We start from the raw sequence: 24,361 nt of genomic DNA, 5'->3' as shown, positions 1-24,361 counted from the left end.
TTGAGTGACGAGGCAGGCCCATTGTTCATTTCAATTACCATTCGGCTGCCAGCACACTTGTTTGAACAGTGATCAGTACTGTGGGTGGATTGGCTGTGTCTTCAGAGTCCATGAAAGTGAGAGTGTAAAGATTTTCCCTTGCATTCTTAAAAATGTTCACGTATACAAGACTACGTTAAAAAAATTATTGGCATATCCACGAAAACAGCCTAAAACGCTGTATTACGTATGCCAGGCCAGTATTTGGTGCGGTCACCTTGTTTGGAAACAGTTCCCATAGGAAAGTGACAATTATATGTTGTTTTTGATGCATCTCTGCTGTTGGTTGTAATATTAGCGAAGTAAATCCACACTTCTCTGAAGAATTGTTAGCAAACTCTTGAGCAGCACCAACAGTACCATGTACTCCGCCATTGTTGTGTATGTTTGTTCGCGATTGCCTTTAAAATCCACACGTACTGCACACGTCAACATACCTAACACGTACTATGCAAGTGCATGACGTCAACGTTTTCAAAGATTCACGTTTTGGGTGTTTACACGTAAACAATAACGGCGTTTTCGGTTCCCAAAATAACATTGACATGTAAACAAACAGGCAAAACACATAAAAAGGTTCTCGGTTTTGGGAACGTTGTTGTGTAAACAGCACTAAGACAAATTAGAATGCATGTTCTTAAAACCTGTGGTTACAATGCATCACCCTCTTTCCTGAGGGTCCCATCACCTTTCTTGAAACTGTTTGCTGCTTCCAGGCGCTCTAATATGATTTTTCTTCTCATTATCATTGGCCTTTTATTTTTGAAGTGCATGGTTGGTCAGGGAGCAACAAAAGTACTTGGGCATGTTACAAGGGGCTTGCTGCTGGTTTTTCCACTATGTGCTGGGATTAAAGCGTGAAAGGGAGATCCTTTTAGAGCACATCATACTGTCTGGAACGATTCCTAGAGCAAAGACAAAGCCAACACTGGAGCAAAGGGTGGAGAGTGAGAGAACGAGCGAGACAATAGAAAGACTACAATATGCATCCATAAAAGAAAGAGAAATGAGAAAAAAAGGGGAACAAAGGGAAAAGAAAGAAAACAAGTGACAAGGCAAACAAATATCTGGTAGAAAGAGAAGAGTGGGAGAATCAATCGTTTCAGCATGGAAGAGCTCACTCTTAGACCACTATACTCACACTAGAGGTTTAGGTGAAGAAAGTGCCAACTACTAAAATTACAAAAGACGAGTAAACTAATCTGCCTGAAACAGATAGTAACAGATTAGTTAAAGGAAAATTCTGTTGAAAATCACTTGCTCACCCTCATGTATGACGACTTCTGTGAAACATTAACATTAATAAAGTCAATGGTGTCCAATGTTGTTTGGACCCCAGCGCTCTTCAAAATATATTGTGGTCCACAAAAAAAAGAAATTCATAAACCATGATTAGAACCAGTTGTTCCCAACTGCGCACTCCTTAGGGGGATGTCAGCGTTCACAAGAGAGGCGAGCAAACTTAAATGCTTTGAGGTCAAATATGGTTGCAAAAAACCCTGATCCAAACTAGGGATATGTCGCAATATACCAATATTGATAACCATGGAATTAAAAAAAATAAATACTTTAATACTACACATATAATACTATTGTGAATGATCCAGCACCACCAACATAGTAGGTGGCAGCATACTGCTGGTTGCCATGAGTCATAAAAGAAAACAACAACAACGCAGTGTTTGGATGACACTCTACCTACACTCGAATAAAGTTTGCTCACTGATTAGAGTGTGTTTTGGATTTGTAACAAAGATGATGTGTTATACAGGCCAGTCTGCAGGAAGATCCATCTGTACACTGTTGTACAAGTAATGCTTACAAACGCTATATCAGCCTTATTCCAAATGATCAGGCACTGACTGGAACCAGCTGATAATCACTTCCTTGGATTTGATACATGGTCTTTCAACTTCCCAATCAAATGACGCAAAAAAACCTGAATGTGCTCACACATCATAAAAGGTATGGAGAGAAGTGTAGAAGAACTCAGGTTTTAAGGATGGAGGATTCAAGGACAAAAAAATGCAGTCACTACTGTGTGTGTGTGTGTTTTTCCCTTATGTAAAATCTCATCATTGCTGAGGACAGTGAAGTTTCATGTAATCAGCTAATTACTGTGGTGCTTAAAAATACAGCATTTAGAACCTGCAGCAAACACAGGCACAAAGAATGTGGAAATGCCCTCCACTGTTTCCTCAAGGGGGAGCTGCATTAATTAGTATTAACCCCCACCAGGCACATGCAATTCATTCATAGATCATTCTTTGCTCTACAGTAAACAACAGAGACAACCACTGTGAAAAGTCAGCAGCGAGGTCAAATAAGAATTGCCGCTCTGAAAGTATAAGCAGTGGAGCTGCCATTACCAGTTGCCCCTGGTGATGTCCCGAATCCCAGTGATTGATTTAGACCATAGACTGTATAAAAACATGGACGTAATGTCTGTGACATCACCCATAGGTTACCGAAGATCATTTTTAAAGCCAAAAGTGGGTGAAGGCGGCCGCTATCATCCCAGATAATCGGAAAAGGGCAAAAAGGCGGGAGCTGGTTGCTGAAACCACGCCCACCTAGCTTGACAGTGGTGACAGCAGCTGCAATCCACCTGTCACTCAAGTGGCCACACCCTTAATTATGCAAAAACTTTAAGGCTTAATATAATTTAAACAGATGATTTTAAAAAAAAATAAAAAATAAATCACCCCCCTCAGTTATATAAAGCCATATAGACCAAACAAAAAGTACTAGGTTGTAAACAGGTTTCTTTTCTGCTGTAGAGTTGGGCATTTTAACATGGGGAGTCTATGGGATTGAGTCCCTTTGGCAGCCAGCCTGTAGAAGCCGGTTGATGAATTACAGTATAAGTCACTTCCGTATGGGCTTCATGAGAGAGAGCGGGAGGTTGCCGCATGATTTATACTACTCCCATTTCTCCAAAGAGCTGCAGGTTGAAGTGAAGACACTATAACCGATCCACACAGACAGAATCCTATCAGACAGAGTCTCAGCACAGTAAATGCAACAATGCAACAGAGGCCAGGCGAAGTGATAAATTGACTTTAAGAACATTCTGACACTGAAAGACTCAGGATAGTTCTGTTTTGGAGACAGCCTTTAAACATCACACTGCACTACCTTGTGACATGTGAAATATAACCCATCATTCAACTAATTCAGATATATTGGCCCTTCATTTGCGGTTCAAAGTCCCCGTTTTAGCTCCAGCTTGACTTCACTCCACTGCATCTGGTTTTGTACTTCAAGAAGAGCTCGATCTAAGTCTCAGGTGTTATGAATAACATGCCCTGATGTTCAGGTGATTTCTCATGTAATGCAGCCTCTGATGTTGTATTAAACAAGAAATTATGAGGATCAGCTCCTATTGCACTCTGAATGCCCTAAAACCAAAATGGCATAGACGAAGACTGTCCGTTCCTGCTATCTGAATGCAACAGTTCTGTAGAGTTCCGCTCCAACCCTGATTGAACACACTTGAAACAGAAAATCCAGGTCTTCAGGATTACTAGGGTGCTTCTCAATCGGAAGGCTATATCCTAATAAGGCTGCATACTTCAGCTGCCACATCATCAAGTGCTGTTGAAGGCCTGCTCAACTTCAAGGATACTTGGAAGGCAGCCATCTTTTCACATCCTTCATTTGGGGTATTCTGAAGGACACATCAAGTGTTTCCTTTATGTCTTTCAATCACCCACAATCCTGTGAACATATTCCAATTCATAAAAATTGATGGAAAACAAGTCCGCACTGAGGTAATCCACTTTCATATTTTAGAGATGAAGACATTGTGCTTTATATTGTTTCATTGTATATTAATCACAATGCTAAACTGTCCATGATGTAAACCACTGTGAGACCACAGATGCAGTCAGTCACTGAAATGCATTAATAAAACATCAGACAATATAAAGATTTTTAATGTGTGTGTTTGTAAATTGATTTTTAATAAAGTGAAGTGACGTGACATACAGCCGAGTATGGTTACCCATATTCAGAACTCTTGCTATGCATTTAATCCATCCAAAGTGCACACACACAGATCAGTGAACACGCACACACTGTGAACACACACCCGGAGCAGTGGGCAGCCATTTATGCTGCGGGGCCCAGGGAGCAGTTGGGGGTTCGGTGCCTTGCTCGGGGGCACCTCAGTCGTGGTTTTGCCGGCCCAGGCTCAAACCCAGAACCCCAGGGTCAGGAGTCAAACTCTCTAACCCCTAGGCCACGACTTCCCCATAACATGTTCATGCTGTGGAGCAGAAACATTTCTGGTGCAGCCATGCAGACTTACCATTTATTATATTCGATCATATTCTCTTAAAGTTTAAGTATAAGAGTACAATATATCAACACAACAGGATACAAATTAAAACAATTAAATTCATAATTTATATTGGTTATGTAATTTTGCACTTTACTGTGTCATGTGTCCAACTGTGTTGTGTTGATTTCAATTACACTTAAATACAGGCACAATAATTCCCTCAGTGACCTTGACTGCTGCGTATAGTTTCACCTTCTCCCCATCTCATCTTCTGTGCATATGCACAGCCATGAACCTGCCCTCTGATACTCGTCGGGTCTCAGCACACTGCAGGGTAAACGCTCACACTGCCAACAAAACTAACATTAACAGCAGCGCAGAGCTCCAGTCTCTCACACCAATATGCCACTAACACAACATTCGCCAGATAATTGGCCAGGCAGCTAGTAGACGAGATCTGACGTATTACAAATTGGAGCTCATGCAGCTAATGACAGTTCAAGTTATGTTTTTACTCCAGATCCCATTCCTCCTGAGGAGAACAGCCAAACAAGTCAAAAAACAAACACTTCCTCGATGATCCCGGTTCATGTAGCTCAATCCTTAAGATAAGAGTTCTGTAAATGACCGCAAAAATATGTATGTGTGTGTCACTTTAAATGTGTTGTGTGTGCGCACGCACGCTCTCTACGTAACGTAAGCTGTAACGCAGGTAGAAGAAAGAGGTGCGGACGAGGAGCACATTGTGGTTCTCACATGGCGTTTACAAAAGTTTGAAATATATATTGTAAAAAGTGGATGCACTTTACGTTTTGGTTCATCTAGTACCCTTTGGCAAGCGGAGCGAGGTATGTGTCTTTATTGTGTGTTTTGCATGTTGTATTTTAAAGTAATATATAATTTCGTATGGCACGTGTTATTTGTCGCTCTTTTGGTTAATTTCTCATGTATGTAATAATTTATTTGCCTTTTGGGTATCTGTAAATGTGTATTTGTTTAAGTAATCTGTAATTTGTACATAAGTTTTTTATTTATGAGTATATTGTTTCTTTATGTAGTTTCACGGTGCTACAACACAACGTTTCTCGAAGTCAAGGTTAATGGCGCTCAAAGCGAGCGAAATAAAGAAGATTAAGCACCCGTCGAAACTCTCTGTCTCGTTTGTCGACGCCAAGGGGCTGCTACAGTGAAACTCGACGCTTATCGGGACTCTGCATTACTTCGCTGCTTCCCTGTTCGAGAGAGCTCATCACAACGCCGCACGAGGATCAATCAGCACGGCGCTGCGGACGTTTGCGCAGTCACAGCGGATCCTGACGTCATTATAACTGCTTAAAGGGAAAGATCGCAAGGTGGTAACAAGGCACCGTTTAACACTACAGATGAGATTGAGACTGTGAGTTAAATCGTATTCCCACGTGAGCTGCATCCATTCATTGGAACTCTGTAAGTTGACATGTTCAAATGAAAAGGAGAATATTTTTTGGACTATTAAATTGAAGGATAAAACTACAAGAGACATTTAAATTGAATAAGTCAAATCACAAGAAAATATTCAAGTTTGCTTGATTATTTAAAGACTATAAAAACTTGTGTGTTAAATTTGAACGTTGATTGTTGAAGATTTATCTTGGACATTTAAAAAGTCATACACAAAGAGTACAGTTAACTTTATGACTGTTTGTAAACTGACATTTCTGATCTATTACAAGGGAAATATTTAAATGTTAAAAGTGTTCACAGTTGTGCATTTGTGTTGATTCTCCTTGCTAATATTTTGAGTGCTTACATTTTAGAGGTCTGATGGAAATGGTATCACTTATAGCTTAAGTTGCCCAGTTTAAAGAAGTAAACAACATTAAAGAGGCCATGGAAAACCCACCTGAAAAGGAAGTTGAACCAGTTGAGGAGATACCACCTCCAGCTGAAGAAATAAGTAACCCACCAGTGCAACAGCTCAGAGCAAGCTCACGTGAAAGAAGCTTAACAGAGAAAGGTCGAGAGATGCATGAGCTCGAAGCAAAGAAACAGGAAAAGTCCTTCCATAAGACTTATGAGTCCTGGAAGCAGGCTGCAAGAGAGGCTAGATCAAATTTGAAAACATTCTGTACACGTGAAGACCTGGATCAAATACAGCAGGACATTCAAGGCAGACATGATTCAGTCTATCATCGTTATGAAGCAATTCTGCGTAACCACACTACTACTCCAGACATTGTTAAACGTATGGATGCCTGTGCTGAACTAACTGCAGAGATCACTGATCTTGTCAGTAAACGACTGGAAACATTTAATGAAAGTTACAACGAAGAACTTGTGAAGGAAAGAGTAAGGCAAGTGCTGAATAAGGATGAATATGGATCCGTCTTTGGATGTACAGTAACAAACACCGTCGTTTCAGAGTCATCACTGGGATCCGATAACCAATCCAAGACTTCTAAAGTCTCAAGTAAGCGTGCTGATGCACAGGCAGAATTTGCAGCGAAACTGGAACAAGCTAAAGCTTTACAAGAAATTCACAATCAACAAGCTAAGCTTGATCAGATGGAGCATGACTGGAAGCTTTGTGAGTCGAGAATGTTAGCGGAGATGAAGCAGAAGGAGGCTGAAATGCAGTTAAGGCTAGTTGAGGAAAAGAAACGGCTACAACAGCTACAAGTTGACAAAGAAGTTAAAGTAGCAGCAGCTCGTGTCAAAGTGTATAACGATTTGGAAGGCAACCTTCATCGCTGTGAAGATGACGAAGGCCCTAGCATTCACACTGGCTGCCAAAGGACAGAGCTTACATCTCAACTGAACCCGGAAGCACAGTCTTTCCTACCTCAGCAAGCATCATGTGAAGGATATGGAGTTACATCACCTCAGGAAACTGCAAATCTAGCTCAAGCAATAGCAAACTCACTAAGCACACATCGGCTGCCTGTTCCAGAACCCACTGTCTTTGTTGGTGACCCTTTAAAATTCATAGATTGGAAGATGTCATTCATGGCCCTCATTGATCGAAAACCTCTTCCTTCTGGTGAAAAAATGTTCTATCTGAAGAATTACCTTGCTGGGGAAGCTCGCAAAGCGGTGGAGGGATATTTCTACAGAAATTCTGAGGATGCGTATCAAGGTGCCTGGAAAGTGTTACAGGAAAGGTACGGGAACTCGTTCGTCATCCAAAGAGCGTTTCGAGACAAGCTGATGAGATGGCCCAAAATTGGAGCAAATGACCCACTGGCATTACGAGACTTCACAGATTTCCTACAAGGTTGTGTCGAGGCAATTCCTCACGTAAAAGGATTAGCCATCCTAAATGATTCTGAAGAAAACCACAAGCTGTTAAAGAAACTCCCCGAATGGATTGTGAGAAAGTGGAACCGAATCGTGGTGGAAGAGCTAGACACATCAGGTGACTATCCAAGTTTCAAATGCTTCACAGAATTTCTGCAAAAGGAAGCAAAAATAGCTTGTAACCCTATAACCTCTGCACTATTTGTGAATCAAAGGAACACAGATGAAAGGTTCCCCAAGCGCGCTAAGGCTCTCAGTACAAAGGTTCAGGTGAAGGACTTGAGCTCAAAAAGACCAGAGACGTACAGCTCTAAGCCAAAGACATCGTGCCTTTTCTGCAAAGATGAAAAACATCACATTGCTCAATGCTCTACATTTGCTGGAAAGACTATTGAAGAAAAGAAAGCCTTCATTCACGAAACCCACCTCTGTTTCGGATGTCTCCGAAAGGGACACATGAGTAAAGACTGTAGAAGAAGACATACATGTGGTACGTGTGGTCGAAGTCATCCTACCTGCTTACATGAAGAAAGGGATAAAGCTCCTTCAAAGGACCCTAAAGGAGCATCTACGAATGTTCAAGCAAGTGAGGAAGTTCATAAAGTCATGACACACGCACTCACTCAATGTTCTCCTGCTACTTCCAGCATTGTGCCAGTTTTCATCTCTACAGTGGACGAACCCCAAAGAGAAGTACTAACTTATGCTCTACTTGACACCCAGAGCGACTCAAGTTTCATCTTGGAAGATCTTCTTGAAAGTTTGAATGTTGTCTCACAACCTGTGCAATTGAGGCTCAGCACCATGACAGCTGCTGACACGATCACTGCCAGTAAGAGAGTCTGTGGACTTAAAGTAAGAGGACTACAATCTGCAAGTTCTATACCACTACAGCAAGCATACACAAGAGACTTCATTCCAGTGGACAAGTCGTATATTCCCACCAAGCACACAGCGCTTCAGTGGAGTCACCTCAGACACTTAGCAAGTCAGCTGTCACCACTTTTGAACTGTGAAGTTGGACTTTTAATTGGATTTGACTGCCCATCTGCTCTAGCTCCCTTGGAAGCAATTATAGGTGGTGAAAATGAGCCTTTCGCGCAAAGAACTGTGCTTGGGTGGAGTATTATAGGCCTGTCTAATCCACACCTTGACCGACAAGGAAATCAGAGTTTTGTCCACCGTGTTGCAGTAAAGGAAATACCTGTCCCATCGGCCAATGATATCCTGAAAATTCTTGAGTCAGATTTCAATGAAAAAGCTTATGAGGATAAATGTGTGTCACAAGAGGATGTTCGTTTCATACAGCACCTCAGTGCCAATATTCATCAGAAGGATAATGGACATTACGAGCTTCCTCTCCCATTTAAGTGCAGCAGCCGACCCTCACTACCCAACAACAAAGGGCTAGCAACTGCTCGACTACAACACCTAAAGAAACGGCTCAAGTCCAATAAACAGTATTATGATCACTACAAGGCTTTCATGGAAGAGATGATTATCAAAGGTGATGCAGAACAGGCTCCAGCTATACTAAGTGGAGAGACAGTGTGGTACATCCCACACCATGGGGTGTACCACCCTCAGAAACCAAACAAGCTGAGGGTGGTATTCGATTGTTCAGCAAAGTTTCGTGGTATATCATTAAATGACACACTTCTGACTGGGCCTGATCTAACCAATTCCTTGGTGGGAGTGCTGTGCCGTTTCAGAAAGGAGCCAGTTGCAGTTAACTGTGACATAGAGAAGATGTTTCACCAGTTTCTCGTCCCACCTGATGAACGCAATTACCTGAGATTCTTATGGTGGGAGGGTGGAGACTTGGAGAAAGAGCCTCAAGAATATCGCATGGCAGTCCACCTCTTTGGTGCCACGTCTTCACCTGGGTGTGCTAATTTCGGCCTAAAGTACCTGGCACAGCAGCACAAGGTTAACTATCCTTCAGCCTCAGCATTCATTGAGAAGAACTTTTATGTGGATGATGGGTTAACCAGTGTTCCCTCAACCAGTGAAGCCAAAGAACTAATAATGCAAGCTCAAAGAGTGTGTAAACATGGAGGTTTACGGCTTCACAAATTTAACTCAAATAAGGAAGACGTTCTGAGTTGTTTAAACCCGTTAGAAAAGGCAACAACATCAAAGCCTCTTGACTTTAATCTTGAAGCAACACCAGCTGGACGTGTACTCGGCATTCAATGGTCAACAAAGGATGACACATTCAGTTTCAGCATCGACCTTAAGGATCAACCATTGACTCGCCGTGGTATTCTGTCTGTTATAGCCTCTCTATATGACCCTCTTGGGTTTGTCGCCCCATTTATTCTACAGGGAAAGTGTATCCTACAAGAACTTTGTCGTAGAGGTACTGAATGGGACAACGAACTTCCTGATGACGTGCGTCCTCAATGGGTGGATTGGAAAAACGATCTTCTGAAACTCAAGGAAGTATTGATACCAAGATGTTATCACCCACATACCTTCAGTGAAATAGTCAGAACAGAGTTACACCACTTCTCTGATGCGAGTAATGTAGGATATGGTGCTTGTTCCTACCTCCGCTTCAAAAATGACAAGAGTGAAGTCCACTGCTGTCTGGTGATGGCTAAAGCCAGGGTCTCACCTACAAAGGTCATAAGCATTCCCAGGTTAGAACTCTCAGCCGCTGTCATATCTGCCAGAATGAGTGTCATGCTGAAAAATGAGCTGGAAATGAAGATTGACCAAGAGTTCTTCTGGACAGACTCGCAGGTCGTTTTAGCATACATTAACAACGAAGCCCGTAGGTTTCATGTTTTTGTCGCAAATCGAGTGCAGCTGATACGAGATGTCACAGATCCTAGTCAGTGGTGTTACGTAAATACAACAGATAACCCTGCTGATTATGCATCTAGAGGGCTTAATGCGTCTGCCATCTCTACATCAATGTGGTTATCAGGACCCCAATTCCTGTGGGAACAGGAAGTAAATGCAACACCATACACACCTGTGAACCTGCTTGTCGGTGATCCTGAAGTTAAATTAGTCCAAACCTTTGTGACCTCCGTCAGAGACGGAGCAGACATCCTCAGTCGCTTAAGTCGATTCTCTTCTTGGTCTATGCTTCTAAGGGTGGTTGCAAGAATAAACAGATTGGGCCACAAACAGATGTACAATGGTGATCATGTGACAGTTGAAGAACGTGAGAGAGCTGCTAAGGTGGTCATCAAGCTTGTACAGCAGCAAGCATTCTCAAAGGAAATGCAAATAATTGAAAGAGGAGAAGCTCTACCAAATTCAAGCGCACTGTACCCTCTGGATCCTATTTTGGACAATGGCATCCTCCGTGTTGGTGGGAGGCTAAAACACTCATCTCTCAGTCAAGATCTAAAACATCCTGTAATACTTCCAAAAGGTAACCACATCACTAAACTAATTCTGTCACATTACCACACCAAAGTTCGTCACCAGGGAAGAAGCCAAACTCAAATGGAGTTAAGAATGAATGGATTCTGGATCATTGGAGGCAGTAAGTCCGTCGCTAAATTCATACACAAGTGTGTGCAATGTCGGAAACTCAGACGACCAGCTGAAGAACAGCGTATGGCAGAACTTCCCAGAGAACGTGTTGAGGTTTCCGCTCCATTCACGTACTGTGGTATGGACTGTTTCGGGCCATTTATTGTGAAGAGAGCTCGTAAGGAGCTTAAGAGATATGGCCTATTATTCACTTGTCTATCATCTCGTGCAGTCCATATTGAAATGATTGAGGACCTATCTACAGACTCCTTTATCAATGCCCTAAGGTGCTTTATCAGCCTCAGAGGAGCAGTTCGCAAACTTCAGTGTGACCACGGCACTAACTTTGTTGGAGCTAAAAATGAATTCGCAAAATCACTGAAAGAGATTGACACCAACGCCTTAGAGATCTTTCTTACAGAAAGGCAATGCGAGTTTGTCTTTAATGCTCCTTCTGCAAGCCATGCTGGAGGTGTCTGGGAGCGCCAGATACGTACTGTGCGAAATGTACTCAATGCCACACTTGCTTTATGCCCAGGCAGGCTTGATGACGCATCACTCAGAACGCTGTTCTATGAAGCAATGGCCATTGTAAACAGCCGCCCTCTAACGGTAGATGGTATTAATGATCCAAATTCACTCGAACCATTGACCCCAAACCATCTGATAATGATGAAATCTGATGTTGCTCTTCCACCTCCAGGAAAGTTTGTAAAACAAGATGTGTATGCCACTAAAAGATGGCGCAGAGTTCAATACCTAATCGAACAATTTTGGAGTCGTTGGAAGAAGGAATACCTTCTCAACATTGCAGCACGTCAGAAATGGCATATTCCTCGCCGTAACCTTCAAGTGAATGATGTTGTAATCATCAAAGACGATATGCTTCCCAGAGGTCAGTGGCAATTAGGCCGAGTGGTGGAAACCAGTGAAGGAAGTGATGGTCTTGTAAGGCGAGTTAAGTTGCAGTTAGGGGAGCGAAAACAAAATCAATGCTCCAAGCCCACAGTCATTGAAAGGCCCATCCAAAAGGTGGTGGTACTTATTGAAAATGAGTTATCAGCGACTGCTTTGTGATATCATTGCATCAGACCATGTAATTAAGCTCTATAAAACCTAACATTTTAGACTTCACATGCATAAAAACTGTGAAGGCGGTCATATTGATGTTCAGAAATCATGTTCTGATTCATTCACAGTTTGTTCTGTTCTTTCATCATCTCATAATTGGTGGGAGTGTAAATGACCGCAAAAATATGTATGTGTGTGTCACTTTAAATGTGTTGTGTGTGCGCACGCACGCTCTCTACGTAACGTAAGCTGTAACGCAGGTAGAAGAAAGAGGTGCGGACGAGGAGCACATTGTGGTTCTCACATGGCGTTTACAAAAGTTTGAAATATATATTGTAAAAAGTGGATGCACTTTACGTTTTGGTTCATCTAGTACCCTTTGGCAAGCGGAGCGAGGTATGTGTCTTTATTGTGTGTTTTGCATGTTGTATTTTAAAGTAATATATAATTTCGTATGGCACGTGTTATTTGTCGCTCTTTTGGTTAATTTCTCATGTATGTAATAATTTATTTGCCTTTTGGGTATCTGTAAATGTGTATTTGTTTAAGTAATCTGTCATTTGTACATAAGTTTTTTATTTATGAGTATATTGTTTCTTTATGTAGTTTCACGGTGCTACAACACAACGTTTCTCGAAGTCAAGGTTAATGGCGCTCAAAGCGAGCGAAATAAAGAAGATTAAGCACCCGTCGAAACTCTCTGTCTCGTTTGTCGACGCCAAGGGGCTGCTACAAGTTCTATGATTCAAATCAAATAAAAGTTTTGTTCAACTCAAGTCACCTTTATTTATATATGCCTTATACAATACAGACTGTGTCAAAGCATCTTTACAGTACTAAACAGGAAAATAGTGTCAATAATGCAAGAGGACAATAACAAACACAAAAGTCAGTTCATTATTAATTCAGTGATGTCATCATCCAGCTCAGTTCAGATCAAAAAGTATTTGAAAGAGTCGACAATATTGCCAGAGATTAAGTGAAGAAAGACAAAAACAACAGAATAAATTGTGACAAACACATTAATATTGTACACATTACTAATGAATTTCTTTAAATGATAATACAATTATTGTAACTTAAATAAATCAAAATTTCTTCTCCATGTTTTAATTTTAACTGGTGACCTCTGTTGTGCAATGCTTGGTTTAAAATTGTTCCGTTTTCATTATTTACATTTAAAAAAATGAATGAAATAGTTTTGCCTTCATATGGATTACCACATTTTAATAATTTACAGTAAAAGAAAAAAATTAGTAGTTGAAAGTTTCCATTTGCTAGACATGCTTTTTGATTATAAAAATGTAATTAAAACATTCAAATTGAATTAGAGCTGTCATAATGAAATTTGTCTGACAATTAGTTGTCTAAGAAATAACTGCAATTATGGCAAATTGTCTGCTTTATGGGATAGACGATTATGGCGATTGTCTGCATCTTAATAACAAAAAAAAGAAAACAAAAACAGAATGTTCAGATGCTTTGTGGAATTATGCTACATAAAACATCTGCAAGAAACAAAAACAGCAGAAAGGCTGAATGAGAACGCAAATTGTCTCTCAGAAGGTGGCGCTTATGGAACAGCAACGATAAAGTGTTTCCTGTACACAAAGCAGCACTGCGCTTGTAAACACTTTGCATCTTTGTTTGGTTGGAAGGTGTGTTAAAACTAAATTCAATCACGAATTTGAAAACAAATTGTGCAAATTGTGCTGAAGGAGCACAATAATTGTGGTTGTGTGAAATGACCCTGCAAAATTCCATAATTATTTGATTCCATAATTTATACCTGATCTTCTTCTACAGTACACAAAAGATGATATTTTGAAGAATGCTGGTAAAGCACTTTTGGTGCATACTTACTTGACGCTCTACAGAAAAAAAATATATAAAAAATTAATTCATATAGGTTTGGAATGATGTGAAGGTAAACTATGACAGAACTTTAATTTTTGTGTTAAACATCCAATTTTCTCAGTAACAAAATCAATCCTTTAACTAAAATCGGTTTAGTTATTGAGTCCTGCAGCCCACAATCAGGCCAAGCACTAGGGCTGGGCGATTTTATCGATTCTGCGATATAAATCGATATTTTTTTTCCAAAGAAAGTATCGATTTTTTAGCCTCGAGTATCGATACATTCAAATTCCCCGTGTTTACCCCCGTTGGTGTTGCAGGAAGAGTGATTTGGTCAGCCATCCGCTAGTGTTGCTGTAGAGCAAGTTACCCGTACGAAGTTTACACAGACGCAGACGTCTACCTCTTCCTGTTTACGAAGTCAGAGCGAGGATATTCAGAGAATGGCGGCGAATATAAATCAAGGGGCAAGGAACTCGACCGGAAGTTGAAGTCGGGTGGGGGCTGCCATCTTTTAGCAGAACTTCACTTGCGTTAGCATTCCCATTGCGAATAACTTTACATCTGAGGCGTTTAAAGACTCTGTTTGTCCATTATTTATTTCTAAAGATACACGACAATGTATAAAGGGCTCCATTACATTCTATGTTACATGATGGCCCCGTATAAACAGTTTTTGTAAAAAATAGGCTAACGATTGCGTCATAACCACTCGGCTCTCTGTCGCATTACCGTACAGACAGGAGGAGAAGCTCGCAGGCAATTAACTTAATATGGCGTAATGACGTTACATTTTAAAATACTATACAAAATAATTAATCAGAGTACTTAATCGTGCTCACTCACGACAAAGAACTCCCCGCTCAAGCTCGCCGTCTCTGCAAGATTAACGATGGCAGTTTGCACGCACAGCCACTTAGAAGATTTACATCTGGCAGACAGGTTGCTGACGTCGTCAAGCTTCGTTTGAGTCTGCGCGTCAGAAACGGAAGTGCTAAAAAACGCTAAAACTGGGCTTCATTTGTCTCAATTGAGTTCCAATGGGGTAGCTGTGTCCATTTCTTTTACTGTCTATGATATAAATCCGCCACCCGCCTGCTTCAAAGCAGATGTGTGGGAGCACTTTGGTTTAAAAAAAAAGAGGGAAAGCAACGACTTGGATAAAAGCGTCACGGTTTGTAAGTTACGTGGCACTAATGTAAAATATTCCGGCAATACCACGAATTTACGATCGCACCTAAAACGATTAGTTTATGCGAAAAGTTTATGCTTACGGAGGACCCAAAGCAGCATCGGCCGCGTGACCCAAAACAGACTACACTGGACATTGATGGCGGTTGTTCCCACAAGTTTCCATCTACTTCACCACGGTCGCAGAAAATTACAGAGTCCATTGCCTAATTTATTTGTCAGGATTTGAGACCGTATTCAGTGGTGGAAAACCCAGGCTTTAGGCGCATGGTGAACGCGATGGAGCCCCGCTATCCTATTCCAACCCGCGAACACCTCACCAAGGTTTGCATTCCCGGGCTGTACGCTCAGACAAGGGCACACGTTAAAGCTTCCCTGGCCAGCGCGGAGAGAGTTTCCCTTACGTGCGATGGCTGGACCTCGCGCACACCTGAAGCATATGTCACCATCACGGAACAAAGGCTTTGTGGGAAATGTAGTGCCTGCAGTGGGGTGACTATGGGAAACTGAGATCACTAGTGGACACCCAGGGAAACACAGACAAGACACTAGGGCTGTAGTGATACACTACTTTATTTAGGCTTGTAAGCTACAGTTTGCACTGTTTCAATAAATAATTTTCTCAACACATCTTTGATTAATTTTGTTCAGCATTTATTTTGCAAGATGTCTGATGTTTTTTTGAGTTTTCATTTCAATTAATTAAATCCAAGTAAATGAAACGCTCACAAGATGTCAACAAAATCACTCTGTGCCCTTTAAATCTATCAGAAAATGATGTAAAAGTATCAAATTATATAGAATCACAAACAAACAGCACATATTTCTCTCCGCTCAGATTAACAGCAATTCATAGTATATATATATATATTGAATATTTAATTAAATCTATATATTGTTAAATTGTTACATACCCTGCCTCCATTCCACATCTCTGTCACATCATCATAAGTGTTTGATCACCACATTTGAGTGATCATTGCAAAAAATCTGTTTTGTTTATGTACATATATATATTCTGCTTATGTACATAGTGTATTCTATATATAGTACCAGTCAAAAGTATGGACACCCGAATGGGAAAGTGTCCAAACTTTTGACTGGTACTGTACTACAATATAAACAAAGAATATCGGCTAATATATCAATATCTGCCTTTTTTAACTCCCTTATATTGGTGTGTGTGTGTATATATATATATATATATATATATATATATATATATATATATATATATATATATATGGGAGTCTGCTGTTTCTGTGCTTACCTTGTGAACCAGTTCTGCGATTCATGTTACAATATCAGGTTCTATCACAAACTCCTTTAACATACACACACACTTCACATGCAAAATCAAACAACAAACCCTGACAGAGACCAGGAACAATGTACTTTCTTATCGTTCTCCTCTGAGCTTTGGAAACATAGCAGCTAATCCACAATAGAAAGATGAATTCAGCACTTTCGTTTATCACAAGAAGCAAGAGAGGTGTGCTAGTTTAGCAAAGAAGAGAGAGGGGCATTATAGAAGCATCTTCTCTTGTGAGCTCCAGTCCCTTCAACAGGCTCTTTAAAGCTAGCACTGCGCTAATTCAACAGCAGCTCAGTAAATCATACAAACACATACAAAAGCATGAGGGTGCTTTCTGTGGGCATGCACACACAAAAAAAAGTCACCCGGGGCCTCTTCTGAGGTAGCAAATTCGGGTCCCACAAAAGTTTTGCCCGTTTGGGCCCCATAACGGTTTTCTGTGGGCAATATCCCCCATGATAACAGCAGAGCAGAGGACAGCTAAAACTTGTTTTATTTGTCAAACTTATGTTTAATTTTATACATATACCATGCCCTCTGTAAGTACAGTTATGACAAAATTGCGGTCTAATTATGATTAAATATGATTAAAAGTGACAACACATACAGTAGATATTTTACCACATAAAAAGTAAAGCACTTTTAAAGTTTCATTCCCTAACCTGATGTGAGCATAAGTACTAGCTTAAAGCAAATGTAAAAGTTTAAAAGCTAATATTGTTGCAAATCCCTTGTGTGCTATCACAGCAGTGAGTCTGCCAGCCATATTTCCAGACTCTTGGTTTCATCCACTGAAATGCTCTTCCCAGCCTTTAATACAAGCATTTTCAACTATTCCTTGGTTTGGGGAGTTCCTGCCCTTAGTCTGCTCTTTAGCTGGTAAAATTCATAGGATTCAATAGGATTTAAATCTGGAGACTGACTTTGGCTATCACCATCATTCGTTAAGTCATCAATAAAGTTGTGAGAGCCTGTTCCAGAAGCAGATGAAGTTGTATGCTTAGGGTCATTTGCAGTTCCCCTTTTTCTACACACATTTGCTTTCCCATCACTTAACAGTGTCCATAAAACGGTTCCAGAATTCTACTGGCTCACCTTTGTGCTTTTTTTCCAAATTCTAACCTTTCTATGTTTGCTGCTGATCAAAGGTTTCCATCTTGCTGTGCAGCCTCTGTAATTCTGCTGTGGATGTCTCCTGTGGACAGTTGATTGTCAGACCATCACTCCAGCTTTCTGGAGGTTGTTGGTGATTTTACAGACACTTATTTTAGGGTTCTTTTCACAGCTTTTAGAATTTGTCCGTAATCAAATGCAAGACTCAGAATGCAGAAGCAATGGCTATAACTGATACAGCACACTTTTCCCTGCTTTTAATATCGACCCGTGAGTCAACTGTCCCAATACTTGTGCTCATGAATTTATTTGGCACAATAAAACCATGTGAATAAACGGATAACTGATTGGTTAATTTACTGTTGACATTCATTGTTATTACTGGTATTCATTACTGATGTAATAAATCATTAATATTTCTGCAAGGAAAAAGTAATACTTAATACATTACATGGTGCGTCAGCTCTTCAGAACGTGATTAATTCTAGCCAATGAGACTGCTGGAACTCTGCATAAATCATACCCATTTTATTGGCTATTTTGATTAGGAGTGCATAACTTGTCACTGGTTTAAATGACAAACTATTATAATGTCCAACGGGCTCCTTCAGATCCTTTTCTGGGGTATTATGTAATTTAAAATTGCATAGGAAATAATTTGGCTAGATTTTCGGCCCGAAGTGGGGCCACACGGGCCTCAAAGGGGCATGTTTGCTAGGTAGTACACATGAAGTAAATCTGGTGTGTTAGCATTTTATGAGTGTTAAATCTATTGTAAGAGTTTTGTGTGACACTGTGTCCAAACCAAATGCAATGTGCTAAGATTATATTGATAAGAAATGTATCGGTCTACATCAGGTACAACATGGCTACAAGACGCTACAAAATCAATCACAATTTACAGCCAAGCAGAAGAGTGTGTGGGTGGGTTCTCTCTGCAAACGAGGTCTCTCTTTCTCTAACAAATCAGATAAGTACATAATCAAATTCATGAAAATGTAATCATTTTAATATTATTCAAAACACATACTGACTGACACAATTGTTTTTCCATCTAATACTTATTTACACAGGGTTCACAGTTTGAAGTTCTTTTCAACAACTGAGGGAAATTATCCATTGTTTCTTTAATTATGCATATTAAAAGTCATGCAGAAATGATATTCAAACTCAAACTAAACAGTTTTAATATTGTACAAAACAAACTTAAGATAATCACTGAGCCATCAAATGCTGTTTTGGCTAGTCAAGACAACTCGATCATGAAAAATTTACCTTTTACCCAATGATGTAGTGACACTTCTTGTCAGGACACAGTCAAGTAAATCTAGTTTGTTAGCATTAAATAAGTGAAACTACTGTAAAAGCATTATGCGTGGGAAACTGTATTAGCATTTTTTATGAGGTAATTATTTAAATACTGTGCTGTGAACTAGTGCATGTGTGGGTGAGCATAAAAGTAAAAAAAAATTAGAGAAATTCACGAATGTGATGAGCAAGGCACTGTCCTAGACTCACACATACTTCTAATACTGGACTGAGCTGCGATTAAACCGTAACAGCTCTTTAGTCAAACACAAACACAGCTGCTAGCATTTAAAACAAGAAATGAGAACTGTGTGGAAATAAATGGTCATCAGGACACTTCTAGTGTCTAGTTTATCATAATCCACTGACAGAAACGAGAGAGTCTGTTTTTATTTTTTTGTTTTTTGCAAGAAATGTCATCAGCAGCCAGTGCGCTACTCACTCACTCTGAGAAAGAAGAGAAAATGGCCAGTGATGCGAACTGAAGGCTATGGAAAGGTGAGTTTAGGAAGTGGAAGTAAAGTGCATCAAGGTAACAAAGTGCATTTAAATTAAGACAGGACACGCACACCCAGAGAGTAAAAAAAAGGTTAAGGCGCCAAAGTAAGCAGCAGATAGCCCCGCTGAGAGACGTTGGGATGCTGGATTTCATCCTGCAGGATATTCATACAAATATATGCATCTATGCGAGTGTGAGGAAAATAAAATAAAATAAAATAAAAGGTGGAAGATGAATGGCAGATGTCTCCTCTATAGCCAGCACAGTGCATAAATATTCCATATTCCCAATCTTAAACCCATAACACACAGATAGAGCAGATGGCAATGCCCTGTATTCCCTCATCCACATCACTCTGCAGACCTCTCATTACGGCTAATTATGGACTTTTCACAACTCATTCTTTACCGTGGGTGAACAATCTTGTTCCTTGTTCCATGTATTATAATGTTCCCACATTACCCTCGGTCAGTAGCTATTTAAAGAGCCAGTAAGATGAAAATTCTAAGCTTCCTATCACTGTTTATAAGTCCTGTACATTAGGTTTAAATCCATCCAAGGTTAAAAAACACTGTCATTTTGTCAAAATATCATTTTAAAATGACCTCAATTCTCAGAGATCCCCAAACGGTTCGTGCGAAGCTGTTCAAAAGATTCAGTTTCCTTAAACCCCACCTTTCGGTAGCATACTGTGTTCTGATTGGTCAACTAACATAACCAGTTTGGATTGGTTGTTCCGCACACACCTACACAGTAAACTATGCGTTAGCATCTGTTTGAGGTGAATTATGTCTTATTCCTCTCACCGCGAAGCAAACAGTAAAATAAAAAACTTGAACAGTCTCGCTGCTTTTTCTTCTGTGTGGGTGTATTCAAGCCGCGCGCTTCAGTTTGAATCTGAATAGCGCGTCCAGCGCGGGGGCGTGGTCACATTAGATATAACGAAGGGAGACATGAAAAACAGATCGTTTTGTTTTCATATGGATTACTTTATCACAGAATATCTGTTTTCGGCAGCAATTGTTTAGTTTTAAAGTAGACATGTCAAGCTTTCTATAGATATCTCTCTCATGTCTCTTCATTGAGTATTCCCGGAGTTACACTTCATTTTAATGACGTGTTTGTACATGACGATCAGCGCAGTCAAAGGCTGCAGACAGCACACATACTGATAAGACGCTTGGGAGAAAACAAACACATAACTTCATAATCATACTTCGCGTTGTGATTCGGAGATGCTCGTTGTTCTAAATAAAGTTGGTAATGAACCCTCTTTTATGGCCAAACGCTTTGAAAATCCCGCCTTGTACTCACCGAGATTAGAAAAGCAGTCATCAGTGAAATGTTGTGAACACAACAAAAGGGATTTGTTGTACTGCTCTGTTATTGTGGTAAAAATGAATTTTAGCCATTGGTTCTTCTGATTTTCATTCTTTGGCAGTGAAAATAAAACAAACTTTCCTTTACAATTAAAAACACACTGTCTCCTCGACATGATGCTCTCACATCAACCAGAGCGTCTGTGTGGGGGGTGGGGCAGGTCAGAGTTCCGTTTCTCCCAACACGGTAGGCGGAGATTATTATGCAAACTGTTCCTAGTGACGTACATAGAGATGGGCAAAAGATTTGAAATCTATAACGACTCGTTTCAGCGATTCAGAGTCGACTCCTTACTTTAGAAGCCAATAACTTTATAAATAGTGTACTTTTTGGTTTAATTACTTTGCACATTGTTTACACTGATGGACAGCTACATCATACACTGTGATACAGGTAATTTTTTATTTCCCATCTGTGTGGCTCTTTAAAGGTAGTCATGTTTTTCATACTAAATGTGTGACCCGAGTTATTCGCATATTTACTACTACTAGTCATGTCACTTTTACTTAAAGCACTTTATACAATACAGATTGTTTTAAAGTAGTAATAAACTGGAAAAAATAATCAACTACGCAAAATGTAATAAACGAGGAAAATTGGTTTGTGGTTGTTAACAAGTGCCTAAATGTGGCTGTGTGTAAGGATAAATACATTTTTGTTGGTCGCAGAGCTTATTTTCTGCAACAATCTAAATGCCAATAGAAAAAAATTCCAGGTTGGCCTACAAAAATACGTCATCACTGCAGCATTTTATAATGTTCAGCAGGGGTGTCCAATCCTGCTCCTGGAGGGCCAACGAGCCAACAAAGTTTAGTTCCAGCCAACTTCAACACACAAAGCTGGAAGTTTCTAGTGAGTCTCAAGACCTTGATTAGCCGATTCAAGTGACTTCAATCAGGGCGATGCTAGCTAAAGAGCTACTGAATGAGTCATTTAACTAATCAACAAGCAATCCCGGTATTGCACTGTGTTTTTGATCAGGAACTGAGGAAGGATAGCAGCTTGGATGACACCAGAGCAGTTTTTGAAAACAGGTTAAAATTGGTTTGTTTCTTTAAAAACTACATGGTGTTAAAAGTGACTTAAACCTGGGGTTTACTCAAGACATTAGGCAGAGTTTAGCTGCAAGGTGAAAAGCTCTACTGCAACAATCATCTCAGTTCACACTAGGAATGGGCGATATATCGCATGCGATTGTCATGCACATTTCGTCAGTAAAGCCGGTTCCCTGGTTAGCGGTAATTGTCCATCACCTGCTTTCAAATGGAGCGTCATTTAATAGACAGAGCCCGTAGATCACTGACAAGCTACGCAATATCACGTTTATTATCAAAGGCAATTCATCTGGTATAATGAACGTGATATTGCGTAGCTTGTCAGTGATCTACGGCGATTTACCGCTAATCAGGGAACCGGCTTTACTGACAAAATACGCGTGACAATCGCATGCGATATATCGCCCATCCCTAGTTCACACCAATTACTCCTGGAACATAACCATCATTACCAACACACACATTTATGTGGGGACAAAAAGTACTAAACAAAAGAAAAACATTTATTTCCAGGTTTATGGGCTCATTAGAGAGAAGCAGCTACTGTATTTGAACGTGAAAATAATGGCATTTGCTGCAAGCAGTGCTGACTCATCATCCCCAGCCCACAGGCTGTTGAGCTTTATGTAAGAGGTCTTAAAGTGTCACCGCCAACTAAAACACATTAAACTTGATCAATATTAAAAGTCAAGTAGCTTTAAATATTATCTGTGTCAGTAAAAAAAAACAGTAATGCCTGCCTTAGCAAACAACTCTAATAGACATTTTCCAACTCCAATAGACACCTGTTCATTTAGGAACAGATCTCACACAGAAAGACAAATTTTGTGGTACATCAGGAAGAGTGAAAATCAAACTCTGCATTACATCAGTGGAAATCTGTAAAACCATTCTAAATAAATCAGCCAGTGACTATAACTCTCTAGAAATTATTATCATCCAAGATTGCAACCCATTGTAAGAAGATAATTATACCTGTGGAGAGCCTGGTTTGATTAAATATGCAACAGATTAAATGGACCAAAACTTTTCAATTTAAAAACAAACAATACAAAACCATTTCTGTTCATCTCCAACCGATGCACTACCATGAGAGAATACATCGGCAGAAGTAGCAAACATTAGAAGGTAGAGTATGTTTGCAAGTTTAAAGCATGAACACACACACACACACACACACACACACACTCCTCTCACCTCTCTGATTTTGTCCCTCTTTTCCTTGGTGTCAGGATCCTCAGGGTCACCGTCACTGACCCCTACCAGTTTGGGCATAGGTACTGGAGGCAATGGTTTGGGTCCATCTTTCTTCTTCAGGTCCTCGGCTACCTTGGTCTTCTCTGTCTGGATCTCTGCCTTCAGCTCCTCTTTGGATTTGCGGAGCTTTTCCTTCGCTTCCTGCAGTGCACGCTCATGATCTGCACGGATCTTGTCACGAAGGCTCTCCTCTTCTTCCCTGCAGGCAGACAGTGAAATATATCAGTAAAGATTAACTTTAATTGCTTTGTTTTTTTGCACGGACAATAATCACAGACTTTTACTCTGCTCACAGCTTCTTTGATGAGGCGAACAATCTACAGCAAATGAAAAACAGAGCATCTCAACATCAGCTTACATAATGCCGCTGGACCTGTGTTTCTGCACCGCTGCTAAATCTACAGCACCAAAGCAAAGGAGATTATATTCATACATTATAAGCTTGCAGTCTAAATCAAATGTGATGGGTTAAAAAAGCCGGAGGCTGTGAAATAAAACAAAAGACAATAAACAGACATATACGTCTTTCAATTGCATTGACTTTGCTGACAGAAAACGTAAAAACAAACATGCAGATAACAAGTCAGGAAGTCATACAGTCAGAAAGACTCGAGATTTATTGGTTTAGATCATTCTAATGAACCGTATACGGAATCAGTAGTTTTTGAATAAACGTTTGAACGCAAATCATTACATCCATTCATTTTCGACTTATAATGAACTAAGAGTACTTACCATACGTAATTGGGCTGTGTGGCTTAATTACTAGCTTTTTTTCATAACTGTGTAGGTTATTCAGGAATCATTCCCAGAGTGCTTCGTAATAAATGCGACTAAAATGGGAGTAAAAGAATGCGTTTCAACAATATTTTCTTTAGTATGCGTGTAGTTAAGAGCAATTAAGTTGGCAGAGTGTGGGAGAAGGCACAAGAGACTCATCATATAACGCAAGCCACAAAGAAACATAATCTGATGCCAAACACAAATAAAGAAGAATAAGGGTGGGGACAGAAGATTTTTAGGTCCTGTGAATCAATGAAGCACACCAGACTAAAGAGAGAGCAGGAGGGGATTGTAAGGAAAAGAGGTCAGGTGGATACAGTGACACAGAGAGTGATATGCTGGGGCGACACGGGTTATCTCAGACTGGTTCTCTCATTGTTAGATACGGCCTGGAAACGTTCGCCAGGTGACAGTGAGGCTGAGTGTGGAAGACCGAC

At 40.2% G+C, this 24,361-nt stretch overlaps 2 protein-coding genes across 3 annotated transcripts in view; one reads left to right on the top strand and one right to left on the bottom strand.

Moving 5' to 3' along the window:
• LOC113053439 (mannosyl-oligosaccharide 1,2-alpha-mannosidase IB-like) overlaps nt 1–24,361 on the bottom strand; it is a 40,982-nt gene that overhangs the window by 5,730 nt on the left and 10,891 nt on the right. The window contains exon 4 of the mRNA XM_026218456.1: nt 23,082–23,340. Coding sequence (XP_026074241.1) covers nt 23,082–23,340 — 259 coding nt within the window. The remainder of the gene's footprint in view (nt 1–23,081; nt 23,341–24,361) is intronic.
• Nucleotides 5,624–12,854, top strand: LOC113053417 (uncharacterized). Of its 2 annotated transcripts, XM_026218415.1 has the most exons (3): nt 5,624–5,770; nt 6,121–12,188; nt 12,222–12,854. In XM_026218415.1, exon 2 carries the CDS (start codon nt 6,194–6,196, stop codon nt 12,170–12,172), a length of 5,979 nt encoding a protein of 1,992 aa, XP_026074200.1. In that variant the 5' UTR covers nt 5,624–5,770; nt 6,121–6,193; the 3' UTR covers nt 12,173–12,188; nt 12,222–12,854. The 2 variants fall into 2 exon arrangements, with proteins under 2 accessions (XP_026074200.1, XP_026074199.1); XM_026218414.1 differs by having other exon boundaries at nt 6,121–12,854.

Source organism: Carassius auratus, chromosome 34, assembly GCF_003368295.1.
Source record: "Carassius auratus strain Wakin chromosome 34, ASM336829v1, whole genome shotgun sequence".
Classification (NCBI taxonomy): Eukaryota; Metazoa; Chordata; class Actinopteri; order Cypriniformes; family Cyprinidae; genus Carassius; species Carassius auratus.
The sequence above is the reverse complement of the archived record's forward strand: the minus strand, read 5'-3'. Positions and strand labels throughout refer to the sequence as shown.